Source organism: Mobula birostris, chromosome 2, assembly GCF_030028105.1.
Source record: "Mobula birostris isolate sMobBir1 chromosome 2, sMobBir1.hap1, whole genome shotgun sequence".
NCBI lineage: Eukaryota > Metazoa > Chordata > Chondrichthyes > Myliobatiformes > Myliobatidae > Mobula > Mobula birostris.
This window is the reverse complement of record NC_092371.1, coordinates 118,233,600-118,253,469: the sequence shown is the minus strand read 5'-3', so window position 1 is coordinate 118,253,469 and position 19,870 is coordinate 118,233,600. Positions and strand designations below refer to the sequence as shown.

Sequence of the window (19,870 nt, the reverse complement as noted above, 5' to 3'; positions counted from 1 at the left end):
AACTACCATTTAACTGAGTAACAAATTATATATTTAATGAAACACAGAACAAATTAGAACACCACCAATACTACTACAGTATTATAAAACTGCATTACTTCCTAATAGTTATTAGTGGAGGAATTCACCTAGTGTATTGTTATAAGAATCACCCCTTGTAATAATGATCCGTGAGGCACAGATAATCTGTATTTACCAACAAGTAACCTCTATTGTCTCAACTAAAAAGCACGTGGGTTCACAAACTAACTACTTGTGTGCACTCTACTAGATCCCTGACCCTCCATGAACAGTCAATGAAATGAAAAGGTATTATCCGGGAAAGGAGTCTACGCTGAAGCTGGCCAGGCATTACTCATGGTCCTTTTCTCCACGTATCCATGGAGCCCTCCATATCCATGATGGTTGTTCTCTGGTTGCTGGAGAGTTATCATCCCTGCATAGTTGGAGCTGGTGGGCTGCCACATAATTGGCCTCTTTCACTGTCTCTACCAATTGTTGTAGCCACTTTCCTGACACAATCCCATCGATTTTGGGTTCTGACAAATCTAATCCTAACAATTCCTCTAACCTTCTCATGTCCCTTTATAAAGTTTATAAAGGGTGTAACCTGTAGAAGATGCCCCTGTATTCCTTATTATCATCGGCATAAGGCTGTAAATGAACAAAATTAGCGCAGATGCTAAGTGTAGATAATGGACCGTCTTCATACAATGCTTTCAATGATTGTAGACATCCCACCCTGCAAAAACTTATTTCAGGGAGGTAGCACCATCAATTTGCGGGAGACTCCCGGAACTTCCGGGAGAGGTGGGATGTTTGCAATAGAGTAGCTCCTTAGCAGCTAGCCAGCTAGTTTAAATAAAGTTAGCTATGCTAATGAACAAATGGCACCTGTTAAAACTCACCTCAACATCTTTTACATTTTAACCCACCATGGGCAATAGAAAAGTCACTGTTGCAAACAGCACAGTGAGCAACACTGTCATTATTTTTGACCCCTATTAGGCAGGGGTACACTTTAGGGTAGTCTGGAGTGACGTACGTTTTATAATTTCTTTTTTTGGAACACTCTCCCATGGCACGCTCTCACTCGCTTGCTCTCTCTCTCTCGTGGTCGCTCTCATGCTCTCGCTTGCTTTCTCTCCCACTCTCTCTCGCTCGCACGCTCTTGCTTCCTTGCTCTCGCTCTCTTTCACGCGCGCTGTCTCTCGTGGTTGTTCTCGCGCTTTCTCTTTTGCTTTCTCTCGCTTTCTCTCGCTCGCTCTCAAAAAAATTGATTTCCATGATATTGTATATAATTTGCGGGCATCAGGGAGCCACTATTAATATGCGGGAGACGCCCGGAACTTCCAGGAGAGGTGGGATGTCTGTGATTGCATTCTCCAAATCTTCATTTTCATTGTAGCATTTGTCGATGCCTTCACCTTCATTGTAGCATTTGTCGATGCCTTCACCTTCTTAGTTCCTAACTTGCTTTTTGAACACAAACACATGCAACTGTTTACTGTAAGCATGGTGTCGTATCTAATGGTCACACAACTGCACATGACTGATGCTAGTTAGAATCCGTTCAGCAACAGTCTCCTGTCCCAAATAAACAAAGGGAATCCCAGCTATTTTCTTGATTAGTTTTTGTTCTTTAACACTTGTCATAAATAAGTGGCTGCTCTGATTAACCTATGGCCCAATTAACTGGAATCCACTGTATTTCAAAATACTGAAGAAGATTGCAATAAATTGCAAAAGAATTCATATTGCTTACTCAGTGGAAAAATAGTGGCAGAGAAAGGTGTGTAGTCTCATAATTTTAAAGAAAGGATTCAGAGGAACAATGCAGGCAAAATAGCGCAGTTAAGTATTGTCATGATGGAGAAAGTATGTGTTCGAAAGCAGTGGACTTTATTAAGGAAATGGTTATTGAAGCATGGTATCCTGGACTTTCTAAATAGAGGGATAGAATACAAAAGTAGGGAAATTCTGCTGAATCTTTACTAAACACCAGTCAGGGGAAATATTTGAAGGTCCTTGAGAGAGTGAATATAAGATGTATTAGAATAGTTGGACAGGTCATCTGATATGATAATACCCAACGATTTAAAGCTGCTGAATCTTTCCACTGCCAATCCCCCAATGTAAACTGGCAGATGTTTGCCCTCCTTCCCCTTCCTAAAGTCAACAATCAGCTCTGTAGTTTTGTTGATGTTGAGCGAGACAGGTGACTTACCTCGCTCTGGTAAGCGGATTCTTTGCCATCAATGATTTGTCCAACAATAGTAGTATCATCAGTGAATTTGATGATGGCATTGAAGCTATGCTGAGACACACAGTCATGTATATGCAGAGAGTAGAGAAGGAGGGTAAACATGCAGTCTTGAGGTGCACCTATGTTGATCATCAGTGAAGAGGAGATGTCATAAGTCCTCTCTGATTGAGGATGGCCCTTGAGAAGGTTGAGTATCCAGTGGCAGAGGGGGTTACGGAGGCCCGGGTCTTGAAACTTGATAGTAAGTTTGGATGGGATGATTGAGTTGAACATCAAGCTGTATTTGATGAACAGCAGCCTGACCTACGAGTTGCTGTCTTCCAGGTGGTCCAGAGCAGAATGATGAGCCAGGCTGCTGTTGACTTGTTGTGGCAGTAGGACCATGGGGAAAGAGCAAAGGGATGGATTGGCCCTTAAAGAGTCAGAATACATACTCAGTGGCCTCCACCTGTGCTGTAATAGACATTCTATGGTGTACGCATGCAAATTATATTTCCATATTCCATTAAGGTTGATGCCTTACTAAAGAACATTAAACGTCCTGAACAGAGAGAGGAAGCTTATCAGAGGTAAGTTCTTGGGTTGTTTTAGTATTTGCTTTTATAACAAAATTTGAATGTCAACTTTAAGTACTGTGCCATTGTGGAAAAAATATTATTTTATATGCGTTGAAGTAGTAAAGTACAGTTCCTGATGTCTTGTTATATTACAAGGCAGAAAACATTCAAAATTACCTACTGTCATAAAAGTTTGCTATACAAAGTGTGGTTAATTGTGCTGTTGATGATAACTTTCTTCACTTATCTGTATCTCCGCACAGTTTTGTTGCCCCCTTGTTCATTATTTATCTACTGCTCCATTGTCATGTTCCCACAACCAGGATCTTGCTATTTGCTTCTTTCTTAACAGAGTCAGTAAATAAGCAATTAAATAAGAAATGATCTTAAAATCTCACTGCTTTCTAACATAGAAAACCTACAGCACATTACGGGCCTTTCGGCCCACAAAGCTGTGCCGTACATGTCCTTGCCTTAGAAATTACTTAGGGTTACCCATAGCCCTCTATTTTTCTGAGCTCCATGTACCTGTCCAGGAGTCTCTTAAAAGACCCTATCGCATCCGCCTCCACCACCATCGCCGCCAGCCCATTCCACGCACTCACCACTCTGAATAAAAAAACTTACCCCTGACATCTCCTCTGTACCTGCTTCCAAGCACCTTAAAACTGTGCCCTCCCGTGTTAGCCATTTCAGCCCTGGGAAAAAGCCTCTGACTATCCACATGATCAATGCCTCTCATCATCTTATACACCTCTATCAGGTCACCTCTCATCCTCCATCGCTCCAAGGAGAAAAGGCCGAGTTCACTCAACCTATTCTCATAAGGCATGTTCCCCAATCCAGGCAACAACCTTGTAAATCTCCTCTGCACCCTTTCTATGGTTTCCACATCCTTCCTGTAGTGAGGCGACCAGAACTGAGCACAGTACTCCAAGTGGGGTCTGACCAGTGTTCTATGTAGCTGCAACATTACTTCCCTGCTCCTAAACTCAATCCCATGATTGATGAAGGCCAATGCACCATATGCTTTCTTAACCACAGAGTTAATCTGCGCAGCAGCTCTGAGTGTCCTATGGACTCAGGCCCCAAGATCCCTCTGATCCTCCACACTGCTAAGAATCTTACCATTAGTACTATATTCTGCCGTCATATTTGACCTACCAAAATGAACCACCTCACACTTATCTGTGTTGAACTCCGTCTGCCACTTCTCAGCCCAGTTTTGCATCCTATCAATGTCCTGCTGTAACATCTGACAGCCCTCCACACTGTCACAACACCCCCAACCTTTGTGTCATCAGCAAATTTACTAACCGATCCCTCCACTTCCTCATCCAGGTCATTTATAAAAATCACGAAGAGTAAGGGTCCTAGAACTGATTCCTGAGGCACTCCACTGGTGACCGACCTCCATGCAGAATATGACCCGTCTACAACCACTCTTTGCCTTCTGTGGGCAAGCCAGTTCTGGATCCACAAAGCAATGTCCCCTTGGATCCCATGCCTCCTTTCTTTCTGAATAAGCCTTGCATGGGGTACCTTGTCAAATGCCTTGCTGAAATCCATATACACTACATCTACTGCTCTACCTTCATCAATGTGTTTTGTCACATCCTCAAAAAATTCAGTCAGGCTTGTAAGGCACGACCTGCTTTTCACAAGGCCATGCTGACTATTCCTAATTATATAAAGCTTCTCCAAATGTTCAAAAATCCTGCCTCTCAGGATCTTTTCCATCAACCTACCAACCACTGAAGTAAGACTCACTTGTCTATAATTTCCTGGGCTACCTCTCCTCCCTTTCTTGAATAAGGGAATAACATCCGCAACCCTCCAATCCTCTGGAACCTCTCGCGACCCCATTGATGATACAAAGGTCATTGTCAGAGGCTCAGCAATCTACTTCCTCGCCTCCCACAGTAGCCTGGGGTACATCTTGTCCAGTCCTGGTGATTTATCCAACTTGATGCTTTCCCTACAATCGCCAAGATCCTTTTCTGTAGTGAATATTGGAGCAAATTACTCATTAAGTACCTCTGCTATCTCATCCAGTTCCATACACACTTTTCCACTGTCACACTTGATTGGTCCTATTCTCTCATGTCTTATCCTCTTGCTCTTCACGTACGTGCAGAATGCCTTGGGGTTTTCCTTAATCCTGTCCTCCAAGGCCTTCTCATGGTCGCTTCTGGCTCTCCTAATTTCTTTCTTCAGCTCCTTCCTGTTAGCCTTATAATTTTCTAGATCTCTTTTTATTACCTAGTTTTTTGAACCTTCTTTTCTTCTTGACTAGATTTACAACAGCCTTTGTACACCACGGTTCCTGTACTCTACCATCCTTTCCCTGTCTCATTGGAACGTACCTACACAGAACCCCATGCAAATATCCCCTGAACATTTGCCACATTTCTTCCGTACATTTCCCAGAGAACATCTGTTCCAAATTTATGCTTCCAAGTTCCTGCCTGATAGCCTCATATTTCCCCTTACTCCAATTAAACGCTTTTCTAACTTGTTTGTTCCTATCCCTCTCCAGTGCTATGGTAAAGGAGATAGCATTGTGATCACTATTTCCAAAATGCTTTCCCACTGAGAGATCTGATACCTGACCAGGTTCATTTCCCAATACCAGATCAAGTACAGCCTCTCCTCTTGTAGGCTAATCTACTTATTGTGTCAAACCTTCCTGAACACACCTAACAAAGTCCACGCTATCTAAACCCCTCGCTCTAGGGACATGCCAATCGATATTTGGGAAATTAAAATCTCCCACCACGACAACCCTGTTATTATTACTCCTTTTCAGAATCTGTCTCCCTATCTGCTCCTTGATGTCCCTGTTACTATTGAGTGGTCTATAAAAAAACACCCACTAGAGTTATTGACCCCTTCCTGTTCCTAACTTCCACCCGCAGAGACTCTGTAGACAATCCCTCCATGTCTTCCTCCTTTTCTGCAGCTGTGATACTATCCCTGATCAACAGTGCCATGTCCCCACCTCTTTTGCCTCCCTCCCTGTCCTTTCTGAAACTTCTAAAGCCTGGCACTCAAAGCAACTATTCCTGCTCCTGAGCCATCCAAGTCTCTGTAATGGCTGCAAGTACTGATCCTCGCTCTAAGCTCATCCACTTTGTTTATAATACTCCTTGCATCAAAGTAGATACATCTCAAACCATCGGTCTGAGCACATCCCTTCTCTATCACCTGCCTATCCTCCCTCTCGCACCCTTTCTATTGAATATATGTTAGAATTGTTGAAGATTTGTGAAAATAGTGTAAGTTTTGCTAATTTATCATTTGCTTTACATAACTTAAGCCATTTCACTTTTGTATCGCACAACATATTTCCTTAGTAAGTGAGCTCCAGTAGAAAAAAACAACAGTTAATGTGTTTGCCTCAGTAAATGACAATCAGAATCTGATCCTCTCCACCTTGTAGTCTCACGCCTTGAGTGATTGCGGTGCAAGTTTCCCTTCCTTCTGTTAAGTTCTGTTGACTACAGATTTCCTTCCAGTTGTGCTAAATTTCATGGAACATAATTGTTGCCCATGTAGTAGTCTCCCTCTCTTCATGCAGCTGATAAACTCAAAGTAAGGGCAGAAGCTGATACAGTTTGGCTCCAGCGGTATTGCAACATTTGCTAGTCAGTGTTGAACTCAACGTAGGACTATCTTAGGGACTCCAACATTTCTCCTTGGGGTTTACCCCCAAAGCCTTCCCCACGATTAGGTATAGCTGAAAGGCAGTGGAGGTTCGAGATCAGAGTTTTCCTTCTCTTTGATGATCTGACAACCACAGCTGACGAGGCCCATCTGCCTGAAGTGACTGTCAGTAGAAATGGTTCTGCCGGGCTTAGTAGTTAAGCTACACATGAAAGCCAGGAGTTGGACTTGGTTAATAGGTACTGGGCGCTTATCCCCACTACCACCCCTGGCTATAACAACCTTAAAGAAACTTTAAATAGACTTATACATTTAAAGCTTTTCACTATTCCATTAAGCTGTCTTTCATAGTACTTTCCCAAGTTTCTTCATGCCATCTAGTTTATTAAGGAGGCAAATCGTCTTTGTAAATAAAATCATTGCATGGCTTTATTCCATTTCTTAATACTTGCTACTGGATGGAAAACTATGATGGTCAAGTGGGGATAACAGGCCTCATGTCTTTTCACACCATCTTATTATTTTCCTTTATTCCTTTGCCGGGCCACAGCTTGACTGTTTTTTTAAATTACTGCATGCATATGCTCCCCAGGTTGCAGATGATCTGACTTATGGAAATTAAGTCCCATATACAGTGTTGCTATAGCATTTTACCAGATAGTAATAACAAAATATTTTGTGTTATACAGTATATATTCCATTAGTTTAATTATGGGTGGTGTTAGGGTGAATGCTAAATGGACTGAAAGAATTACAGCAAGCATATGTAAAGCCATACGCTACGGGTTGCTAGAGGAAATGGATGAATCTGACTTACTTCAGGAACAAACAGAATCCTGATGCAATTTAGGGACTGCTTATATTTCATAACAATCCCTTTACCACTGCAGCACTATTTTACACCTACCTGTTGTGATGAAAATCCACTATTGCAAAAGTTTGCACATTTTAATTCTAATTTGTCTATCCATCTTGGGTTTTTATTTAGTAGTATACACTTCAATTTTTTTTCTGCACCATTGAGAGAAGAAAGCCAGAACTTGAAGACAGTCTAATTCAATAACTGTTTATTTCTAAAAGTAAAACCATTTATTCTTCGTGATCTCTTGTTGCACTCCGGCACCCCTCTGTTCGTTCGTTTTGGTGATGTTACATTGTAAGGTTATTGCAAAGCATGCCAGGTTCAACTTTTGGGTGAAAGTGCAATAAACATCATACGAGTATGTTTATGTGTGCTTAACGTTGTCATCTTAATGGTTTTCATGGTTTTGTACATATCAATTGCTTTTAACGGATATTTTGATTTTTACACAGTTGTCTTCAATTAAAGCAATCTGTTGATGAAACTTTGGACACTCTGCACAAGTTAAAGAAGGTAAGTTTAAATTTAAGTTGTTGACAGTAATTTCTTCCACTTTTTGTCATTTATTTTCCAGTTTTCAGATTTTGTTTAGACACTTCTGCAATGAGGAAAGAGTTTTTTGCTATCTGCCTTGTCCATAACCCTCATAACTGTTGCATATTTCTGTTAGCTCTCCCCTCTACCAGCCTCCTTCACTCCAGGGAAAACAACATTTCCAGTGAAAATCCTGCATTTCAATTAAACTAACTTCTCTTTCTCAATTTAATATATAGTATTACTAATTTTATGGCACATTTCACAATCTCTGGGCAAAACACCCCCAAATTAGGATAATTAATTTGAATTAAAATGTCTTGAAAGAGGAATGAATTTTCAATAACACAATAAAACACAATAACCGTGGTCTCCCATCCACTGCCACCAACCTCATAATTCCCACACCCCGCACTTCCCGTTTCTATCTCCTACCCAAGATCCACAAACCTGCCTGTCCAGGTAGACCCATTGCCTCAACACAAAATAATTGTCTCAGCTTGCTCCTGCCTTGCCGAACTCATTTCTGCATACCTCGACACTGTTTTATCCCCCTTGTTCAATCCCTTCCCACCTACGTTCGTGACACTTCTCACGCTCTGAATTTTTTTGATGATTTTAAGTTCCCTGGCCCCCAGCACCTTATTTTCACCATGGATGTCCAGTCCCTATATACCTCCATCCCCCCACCAGGAAGGTCTCAAAACTCTGCTTCTTTTTAGATTCCAGACCTAACCAGTTCCCCTCTACCACTACTCTCCTCCGTCTAGCGGAATTAGTCCTTACTCTTAATAATTTCTCCTTTGGCTCCTCCCACTTCCTCCAAACTAAAGGTGTAGCCATGCGCACCCATATGAGTCCTAGCTATGCCTGCCTTTTTGTTGGCTTTGTGGAACAATCCATATTCCAAGCCTATACTGGTATCTTTCCCCACTTTTTCTTTGCTACATCGATGACCGCGTTAGCGCTGCTTTCTGTACGCATGCTGAGCTCGTTGACTTCATTAACTTTGCCTCGAAATTTCACCCTGCCCTCAAATTTACCTGGTCCATTTCCGACACCTCCCTCCCCTTTCTAGATCTTTCTGTCTCTATCTCCGGAGACAGCTTATCTACTGATGTCTACTATAAGCCTACGGACTCTCACAGCTATCTGGACTATTCCTCTTCTCACCCTGTCTCTTGCAAAAATGCCATCCTCTTCTTGCAATTCCTCCGTCTCCGCTGCATCTGCTCTCAGGATGAGGCTTTTCATTTCAGGACAAAGGAGATGTCTTCCTTTTTTAAAGAAAGGAGCTTCCCTTCCTCTACCATCAACTCTGCTCTCAAACGCATCTCTCCCATTTCACGCACATCTGCTCTCACCCCATCCTCCTGCCTCCCTACTAGGAATAGGGTTCCCCTTGTCCTCACCTACTACCCCACCAGCCTCCGGGTCCAACATATAATTCTCCGTAACTTCCGCCACCTCCAACGGGATCCCACCACCAAGTACATCTTTCCCTCACCCCCATCTGCTTTCCTCAAGGATTGCTCCCTACACGACTCCCTTGTCCATTTGTTCCCCCCCCCATTCCTTCCCACCGATCTCCCTCCCAGCATTTATCCTTGTAAACGGAACAAGTGCTACACTTGCCCTTACACTTCCTTCCTCACCACCATTCAGGGTTCCAGACAGTCCTTCCAGGTGAGTTGACACTTCAACTGTGAGTCGGCTGGTGTGATATACTGCGTCTGGCGCTCCTGGTGCGGCCTTCTATATATTGTTGAGACCCGACACAGACTGAGAGACCATTTCGCTGAACACCTACGCTGTGTCCGCCAGAGAAAGCAGGATCTCCCAGTGGTCACGCATTTTAATTCCACGTCCCATTCCCATTCTGACATGTCAATCCATGGCCTCCTCTACTGTCAAGATGAAGCCACACTCAGGTTGGAGGAACAACACTTTATATTCTGTCTGGGTAGCCTCCAACCTGATGGCATGAACATTGATTTCTCTAACTTCTGTTAATGCCCCTCCTCCCCTTCTTATCCCATCATTTATATATTTATTCCCCCCCCCTTTTTTTCTCTCTTTCTCCCTCTCACAATCACTCCTTGCCTGCTCTTCATCTTCCTCTGGGCTCCCCTCACCCTTTCTTTCTCCCTAGGCCTCCTGTCCCATGATCCTCTCCCTTCTCCAGCTCTGTATCCCTTTTGCCAATCAACTTTCTAGCTGATTGCACACAATTACATCTCTTTTCACAGTAAATTTTCTTCTCTTTTTGGAATGGCCTGTCTTAATAGCATGCAATTGGGATTGGAGCATGGTAGTAGTGAACTAATATTGCCTTATTACTTGCTGGAGCAACTAAGTTACGTTATACTTTACTGCTTGGTTTTAAGTATGTTGTAGAACTTCTTGATTTTACTTACTTTTTTGAGTGAAGTTTGTAAAGGTACACATTCTAGAGACTGAACTTAAGCGGCACGGAAAAGTTCAAGGTAAATTTTATTATCAAAATACATACATGTCAACATATGCAACCCTGAGATTTATAGTCTTGCAGATATACTCAATAAATCTATAGAAGAATAACCATAACAGAATTAATGAAATACTGCTTAACTAGGGCGTTCAACCAGATTGCAGAAGACAATAAACTGTGCAAATACAAAAAGAAGAAATAATAATGAATAAATAAGCAATAATTATTGAGGACATGAGATGATGAAATCTTGAAAGTGCATCCATTGGCTGTGGGAACATTTCAATGGAGCAAGTGAAGTTATCCCCTTTGGTTCAAGAGCCTGATGGTTAAGGGGTAGTAACTATTCCTAAACCAGGTGATGTGAGTCCTGAGGCTCTTGTACCTCTTCCTGATGGCAGCAGCAAAAAGAGAGCATGTTCTGGTTGGTGGCAGTCCATGATGATGCTTTCCTGCAATAGTGTTTCATGTACATATGCTCAGTGGTTGGGAGGTCCTTACCCATGGTGGACCATATTCACTACATTATGTAGGATTTTCTGTAAAAGGGCATTGGTGTTTCCACTAGGCTGTGATGCAGCCAGACAAAAGATGGTGGGAATGGAGAAAAAAAGAATCAGTTTATTGTTGTTCTTGTATGGTTTAACTACAGTTGGAGTACTCTGTGCAGCAGCTGGTTACTATGTACAGTTCAGGATGCCACACTATAGGAAAGATGTGATTGCATTGGAAAAGGTGGAGGTGCAATTCCTGGGATGAAGCATTTCAGTTATTAGACTGGAAAGACTGGTTTTGTTTTCTTTGTAATGGAGGAGCCTAAGGGGGTTGGGCTGATAGAGGTATACAAAAATATAAGAGCCATGGATAGGAGGAACATTTACCCCAAAGCAAACGTGTCTAAACAAAGAAGCATAGGTGTAGGGTAAGTTACAACCAGATGGAGATGTGATGAAGTTGGTTGGAAACTGGGATGCACTGTCTTGAGTTAATGATGGTGGCAGGTACTGTCACAATAATGAAGTATCTAGACCATTACCTGAATCATCAAGCCATAAAGGTCTGCAAATTGAGTGCTGGTGAATATGATTAGTACCGACGGGTACTTGATAGTCAGCAGAGGCATTGTGGGCCAAAGTGCCTGTTTCTGTGTCACGTGATTCTATGACTATCCTTGATTCTGAAGGTTGGGAAAGCAAAATAAAAAATATACAATAGAAAAAAAGGATTTATATAAGAACTTCCAAAGATTAAAAATAGCTGTGTAAACTCAATGTATATAGTTTATAAATGTAGAGAGAATCTTCGGTTTAAGATAGTGCTACTAAAGGCAAGTGACATCTTACTGATAGTTTGAAAGGCAAGAGATTCAACTAAAACATTATTAATAGCATATTTACTGAAATAAATTGTGGTAAACTATCACGCAAACAATGAAGAGATGAGCGAAGGCAATGCTATTTTGAGGGAATGAGCGTGCTGGTGCATTGCTAAATTGACGCAGGTGTAATTGGAGTGAGTGATTCGGAGAGGAGGAGTTGAGATAGAGGGGTTTCGATGCTTGTCCAACTAAACCAAGTGCAAGGTTGAATCACTGTAAGCGTCGAGCTAATTCGGAGAGGTCGAGAATGGCTTTGGGCTGGGCGGTGTTGTCTAGGCCCAGAAGGAATCGCTGGCGGCATAGTGTAGGCCCAGAGCTTGTCACTGTGGTGGGACCCTGTTCCTAATGTGAGGCATGATCTGCTATTTGGACAATTTAAATGCTAGCCCAGATAACTGGAAGGGCAGGATGTCGAAACTGGAGGCGAGGGTTGGGCCAATTTTGCGCTGATGCTGTGAGACTTCCTGGCTGCTTTGCTTCATGTCTGCGAGCTTTGCTGTGATTTGTCCCGCTAATATGATGAACTGAGACCAAGGTTTTGGTATTACTCCGGGAATTCAGATGTAAGGATGCAATTTGGTTTGTAATGTTGTTAGTCACTTTTTTTGTCTTCATGATTTGTGTTTTTTAACCCCCTCTTTCTTTGCACATTGGGTGTTGGTCTTTATTTTTTTAAATTGGGTTCTTTCAGATTACTTGCTTTTTGGCTGCCTGTAAGCAGACAAATCTCAAGGTTGTATAATTTATATATTCTTTCATATTAAGTGTACTTTGAATCTTGAATCTTTGATATAATAAAAATAACCTTTCAAAGTGTAATTGGTTTACAATTTACATGAAGTAATTAATAATGAGCTAACCTGTTGCAGCAATATTTGAGGATAAACAGGGTAAACTTCCATGTTATGTTCAAATTGAACATTTATCTTTGATGCCCACCTGCAAGGGTGAACAGGGAATAAGTTTAGTCTGAAGTACTATTACTGAGCTCATACTTAGCTCCCACACTTAAATACAAAACTGCAAACCTTCTTGTGCTCTTCAGGTGTGTTCTCACAAAGACTGTGTCTTTTTCTTCAGGCAAATGAACTGACTCATGTAAATAATTATGATCAGCGGAAGCGGGCTGAGGAGAGGCGACTGGCAGGCATGTCAGAATTGCTTCGAGAGCTTGCTCGGAGACTGGAAAAAGAGCGTCTTAAGCAGAAAATGGAGGAAGCTGCAAAGTAAGGGGCTGCTAAACTGAATTGAAAAGCCTTTTAACTCCAGATGAATGTTAACACTTCTAATTCTGTTGGGCAGGCAAGGTATGAGGGAGATCTTTGTATTGGTATATATGGTATTTTTATTGGAATGGATGAAGTAACTGTGACTGAAGTGTAAAGTGACCAACTGGTTAAAGGTGGCTCTGGATCAATGTAAATGAATTTTCATTCAATAGATGGTTAATACCTGGGAGATGTATAAATATTCTTGGGAATGGTGAGGGTTCTGTAATTTTCTTAAGTTTGAGATTACCTGATGCATTTTAATAGAAGTGTGTGCGTCATATTGAAAACAAGAGAAATTGGAGGAACAAGAGGAATCTGTAGATGCTGGAAATCCAAGTAACACACACAAAATGCTTGAGGAACTCTCCAGGCCAGGCAGCATCTATGGAAAAGAGTACAGTTGAAGTTTTGGGCGGAGACCCTTCGGCTAGACTGGAGAAAAAAAGCTGAAGAGTAGATTTGTAGGAGTAGGGTTGTATTGAAGTAAACTTTTGGTTAGCTAAATCTTTTCCTACCCAAAGCAATTAATCTAGGTTGACCAGGATGTACAATTAAATCAACAAATACCATTTAATTTATACATGTTAATTCATAAGAGTCTGGCCCTATCTCATTTTATTATAGTTTGCTTCTTCTGTGTTTTTTATTTGTGACTTCCTACCAAATTCCCACTTCCTCACTGGTAACATTTCCTTTATAAATCCCAGTACAAAGTTGATATACATAGATTAAATCACCAGTGGGGAGGCAAGATGGAGGAAATGTAAATTGGATGATGGGTTTCCAAAACTGATGTTGTTTTCCTTCCGTGATTGTGATGTTATCTTGTTATTCCATTTTGACTTGCATATTTACCACCAGAAAAGCAAGGGTTTTTACCTGATGAGATTGCTGAACCTCAATGGGCATGAATAATGTTTAAGAGGTTAATGATAGACTGTTGTGATGGCTCTCTGTGGCAGATGACAAATGTTTCCTTGGAAGCTAAATTGAAAATGGGATATAAATCCCTGGGCTGTATTTTATAAGGAGCAAGCTGTTCAAAAACCTGAAATGATTGAAAATGGACAAATTTTAGAATGAAAGCTATAAAGTTCAGTTCCATATTCACTCATCTGTACTGTATTATGCTTTATTTTTCCAGTTTTTGTGGCATATAGTCAGTGTCAGAAGTTGATATCGAACAGTCTAGATATTTTGTGTCAGAATGTTTTACGTAAAGACTGATGGAGCCAGTGGAGAGATAAACTGAGGTCACTGGAGTCAGAAATTCGAACTTTAAGGAAAATCTCTAAAGACTTGGACTTTTCATCCTGGTAATTGAAGTTACTGAGGCATAGATGATGTAAAGTAGGTTAATTCTTCAGCTCAGAATGGATGTGTAATATTGCATTGTTGGATCCTGTGCTGTTTGCTGGAGATCAATTCTGATTACAGCAGAGTTCAAGATAAGAAGTGAATTATGATGCAAGTATTTAAAATGCACTTTGGGTCAACCAAGAACTATTTGTATGGAAAAGTTTTCTAGAGAACATAAATCAAATGTGTAATTTTTCACCCATTTTTGATTTGCTTTTTTTTCCAGCCTTATTAAAGTGAAGGCATCATGGCATCTGGAGCTTAATTTGCAGTTCTGAGCCTGTGGAAATAACATAGCTAATTCACTTTTGGTAGGAACACAAAGGGCAGGGCCACCGCAGCAAAGCAGAGAAATAAGAGTGATGAAGAGGATGAAGATGCAGAAGAAGATGACAAGGATGAAAGTGATAATGATGAAGATGTGGAATCTGATAATAATCAAGATGCCATTGATCTATTTGTTACCATCAGTGACTTTCAAGCTCAGGAAGAACATGATCTGTCTTTTAAGGTATTTTTTTGTGTATTGATTATAACAAAAGAGAAAAATATTACCATGTTTTGAGTAAAATATGTATCAAATATACTTCACAGTTCAACACTGCCGGTATGTTCACTGCCCAAAGCGTGTTAGAATGCAAAGTACTTGAATGTGAGCTTGAAGAGCTATGACTTGCAGTGCTATGGACAAAGATATGGACATGATGTGTGTCTTCTGTTTCATAAGTTTACTATGATTGTGAATCTCAAAAGATGACTACGCTTCTTTATGCCTCGATAGCTAAATGGACTTGGTACATGTTGAATAAACTTTTCTCAGGCTTCCAGCTGGGTACAGTTATCGATTTTAACTGATATTTCAATGACAAACTCTGACATCTTCATCGGGGATGATGCCTAGGCATGTCCAGTCCAGTAGTATATCTACCCCTGTTGTCCATCCCTCCTGAATGGTTAGTTCTCAAACAATCAGGTTTCTGCTGTCCCACATTTTTACAGTCGAATTCCCGTTCTTACTTAAAGTGAGACCTTTGTTTTTTCAAAAATTCTTTTCCTCTAGTTTTATTTCAATGGCTTCTTTCACCAGGTGGTCCCAAAACAGTAGTTTTGTGTTGCTGAAGTCAATCTTATGGCCATTGTGCATAGAGTGTTCTGCTACTGCCAGTTTCTTCAGGTTACCCAAACCTGTGCACCTCCCATGCTCCTTGATACGGGTTTTCACCGTGTGCCATTACACGCTGCTCGGCATTCATAGGGAATCCTGTAAACACCAGCTGTCCTGAGTCCCAGGTCATCTTTGACCTGCATAAGTTGAGATTTGAGCTTCCTTACGTTTGTGTATGGTATTAATCCGCTATTTTTTCAGGATCCTGGTGATCCTCCTAGAAACCATGGGACTCAGGATGGCTGGTGTTTACAGGATTCCCTGTAAATGTGGAGCAGCGTATATCAGCCAGATGAGGCGCACGGTGGAAACCTGCATCAATGGACATAGGAGGTGTATCTTTGGGGTACCCGGAGAAATCGGCAGTATCAGAGCATTACATTTGCAATGGCCATAGGATTGACTTCGATGGCACAAAACTAATGTGCCATGCCATTGGCTTTTGGGACCACCTGGTGAAAGAAGCCATTGAAATAAAACTAGAGGATAAGAATTTTAACAAAGACGAAGGTCTTGCTCTAAGTAAGAACTGGAATTTGATTGTAAGCGAAGTGGCACAGTGGAAACCTCAACCAATCAGGAGGGATGGATGATGGGGGTGTAGATAGCACCGGACTAGACGTGTCTGGGCATCATCCCTGATGGAGGTGGCAGAGTTTGTCATCGAAAAGTTGGTTAAAATTGATACCTGTACCCGGCTAGATGCCCAGAAGAGCTTATTTGTCATATATGCCGGAAAGTACTAGATCCTTTTTGGTGCATGTTTCATTGCCCTTTACTGGGTCACCTTTTCCTCATGCACTTTATTTCTACTGCAGGGCCAATGCAGTTTGCAAGGCCCCTAAGGAGATATAATTTTTTGCATATCCCTGAAGAAAGTTATATTGACTGAAAATTATTCTTAAGCTATTTAACATATTTGCTTGTTGTTTGGTTTAATTATATTATTGATTTGTCCTAATGATGCAGAAAGGCGATCTTATAAGAATCCTTAATCAGAATCCTGATGGATGGTGGCTTGGAGTAAATGCTCAAGGAAAGGAAGGCCTAGTTCCTAAAACTTATTTACAGGTCAGGTTTTTTTATAGTTAATTTTGTACAGTAGCTACCGTTTTTAGAGTTCTAACACTCAAAAGAAACTTTTTATACTGTCCAATGGACAAGAACTTCTTGTAGTAATACTGTTGACAATAAGCTGCAAAGAGTTTCACGTATTAATATTAACATTTCAGAATGCATTGACACTTAATTAAAGCAATGTGATAGCCTTTCTGTGCCATTAATGTCTCACTGCTAAATAGATGTGACTCTTTGATATCTTTTGGTACATCTACAGATGGGTGATTATTATCCTGCTATTCTGTGAGTTTGGTCATAGCATTTTTAGCACTGATTAGAGCAGGAAAAACAGCATTCATATCTTCTCTAAATTTTGGATCAGAACAGATTCTATATAGTGCGTAGGATCAGCAATCAAGCTTGTACCATGCACAAACTGTGAAACAAATAACACAGCATGTGGGAAATGGATAAATGAGTACATTATTTGGGTTAGATATTGTGTTACATGATGCAAAGATTATGACTCAAAATAAATTCATTTCACCTAACATATAATTAATTGCTAAATACCATCAGCTGTTTTGAGCATGTAATGTACCTGCATAGATTTTTTGGATCTGGTTTTTCCATGTGTATGCATAGTAATAGAAACAAGATGTGGTGCATGTCCTGACCATCTTTCACCATCCCATAATTCCTGATTTTTTTCCCCCAATCTGTTGATAGTTTTCCTCTCTTCCCACCACTGCCTCAGTGTCTGATCCTTACTACCTCATATTGCTCCTTTTTTCCACACCACCTTCGTCCGACCTCAAGTTGCTGTTGAGCTGATTTCCTTTGTAGGAATGGCTGTAGTAAAAATGTTCTTTGTTTATATAAAGAGGGCAAGACCTGTTCCATGCTGCAGTTTTTGTGCAAGGTTATAGTTCCACTGCTGGTGTAGCCTCCCACAAAAATAGCACAGGCTTCATAAGTAGCATCCGTCCTTGTAACTTGGCAGGCATCTTTCCAGCACTTTGCTTATTAATTTCATTTGGTGTATTTCTGGCCAGTACATGGATTTTTTTTTACAATATTTCATTTATGGTAAATTACTATGTTCAGATTCAAATTGCACTTGACCAAACGTAGTTTTATTTTAATTTGTACAAACACAAACTGCATTATAGGTATATAGCAAACAGAGTCAGGGAACACTGGATAATATTGAAGATGATGAGGAAAGTGAAGATGAAGAGGATGAAGAAGATGAAGATGATGATGAGAAGGAAGACGAAGTTAAAAGACAATACATGAAAAGAAAAGTACATGAAGTGCAGAGGTATCATACATAATATTGTACTGTGCCAGATTGTTCACTTCCTTCCTTTAAACATATGATATTTTGCGTTTGGACTGCTATAATAAACTGAAAGGTAGCTATGGGAAATGAAAAGAAATAGATGAGAAGGGAAAGCGATCACATATCGTAGAGCAGGGGATCCTAACCTGGGACCCACAAACCCCTCGGTTAATGGTAAGCATCTATGGCGTAAAAAAGTTTGGGAACCTCTGTTGTCGAGTGTGGAAAAACTGTACAGAAAGATTTAAGCAATTTTTGTGCTTTAATTCTGATATAAAATGACTCAGTGAAAGTATCTTGCAAAGTAAAATTGGTTAAGATTAAGGGAGGCCATTTCTGTGGAAGGAAACAACTTGGGTTTTGTAGAAACAAGAGATTCTACAGATGCTGGAAATCTTGAGTAATGCCCAACGTGTTGGGTTCCTCCAGCACTTTTTTTTAGACAGTGGAAGATTCTGTACATCATCAGATAGAGCACAGTTTGAACACTACAGCTTTTCCTACATTTCCTCAAACTAGCCTCAGAGGTTTGCTTGAACATTTGGATGATAGTCTATTTCTCAAAACAACAAGTCTTTGTAGTCTCTGTGAATGTGCTCACATTAATGATAATTTGTACTTTATTCTGTTGCTTTGAGGCTTTATAAACAGATTAAAGTTGACAAAACAGATTTTACTATAAATGGAATAGCCCATAGGTGCATTGACATACAGAGGGATCGTAGGGTGTATATAGCTCATAGCTCCAGGGAGGTCCATAACTTGACAGTGTCAACACAAATAGGGTGGTAAAGAAGGCTTGTTGTATACATGCTTTCATTAGTTAAGGCGTTGCATATAAAAGAAGGGAGGTCATTTTGCAGGTTCAGTCACATTTTGTGTATTTGTGCACTTCTAGTTGCTAATTTACAGGAAAAATGTGGAGATTTTGTAGAGGGTAGGGCTTTGCAGAGTTGATGTTTTGGGTTGAGGATCTTCATCTGGACCATAAAGAATAGGGGAGACAGCTAGCATATCACCTGCTAGCTCTTACTCCACCTTTTTATATGGTTGTCTCCACCCTTTCCAGGAGGGATAGGTGTCTTGATGCGAAAGAAGGATCTCAACACAAACATTGACATCTTTTTCCCTCCATAGATGCTGCTTGACATATGGAATTCCTCCCATGCTTTTTGTGTTGTTCCAGATTCAAACATCTGCAGTCTCTTCTGTGCTCATTAGGTTCTGGTTTTCATCTTCGGCAGAGGAGTAGAATTTCCTGAAGAAACAATCCTCCGCAGAAAAGTTGAATGAGAGGAGACTTCAATCTTGCATGAACTATACTCCTTTAATTTGTCCAAGAAATGAGTTCCTGGAGTTGTTGATTTTCAAAAATAGTGTTGACAAAGATCAATGTTTTTTAGTAATGTCCCAGCCTTGTATATCTGCCTGAATTGCTCTGTTTTTAGAGTTGAAGGTCACACTAGTCCTACACTCACCCTCTGCAACACAAATATATATGCCACAATTTGTAGAATATGGCTGCATATACAATGACATAGATGTTCTTTATGTAATGGAAGGGAAATTCCATTTCATTTTAAAGAGGGACAGAAGCCAGGCACATATTTCTAAACTGCTGGGTTCTCAGATTAAGTAAGTCTGCACTCTGTTTTGCTCTCTGTGTTCAACACAGTTCCTTAAGTTGTCATAGCCAGGGTGGTGGGGTGGGGGGGAACAGTGGAGATAAGCTCCCATACCTATTAAATGCTTCCAGTGGTGTGCATGGCAAATAGCCTCTGACAACCAAGTCCAACTTCTGGCTTCCACATGTGGCTTAGCTACTAAGTCCGGTGGAACTGGTTCGTCTGACAGGAGAAGGGGCAAAGGCGGGTTACTTGCATCTTAAAACCAGTCACTTCAGGCAGATGGGGCTTGTCAGCCACGGTTGGCAGCTCA

At 40.9% G+C, this 19,870-nt stretch overlaps 1 protein-coding gene across 1 annotated transcript in view; it reads left to right on the top strand.

Annotated features, from left to right (window-relative positions):
• Positions 1-19,870, top strand: part of nphp1 (nephronophthisis 1) — an 89,654-nt gene that overhangs the window by 4,742 nt on the left and 65,042 nt on the right. Inside the window, exons 2-7 of the mRNA XM_072246858.1 lie at positions 2,777-2,835; positions 7,804-7,864; positions 12,814-12,959; positions 14,679-14,874; positions 16,498-16,599; positions 17,760-17,911. Coding sequence (XP_072102959.1) covers positions 2,777-2,835; positions 7,804-7,864; positions 12,814-12,959; positions 14,679-14,874; positions 16,498-16,599; positions 17,760-17,911 — 716 coding nt within the window. The remainder of the gene's footprint in view (positions 1-2,776; positions 2,836-7,803; positions 7,865-12,813; positions 12,960-14,678; positions 14,875-16,497; positions 16,600-17,759; positions 17,912-19,870) is intronic.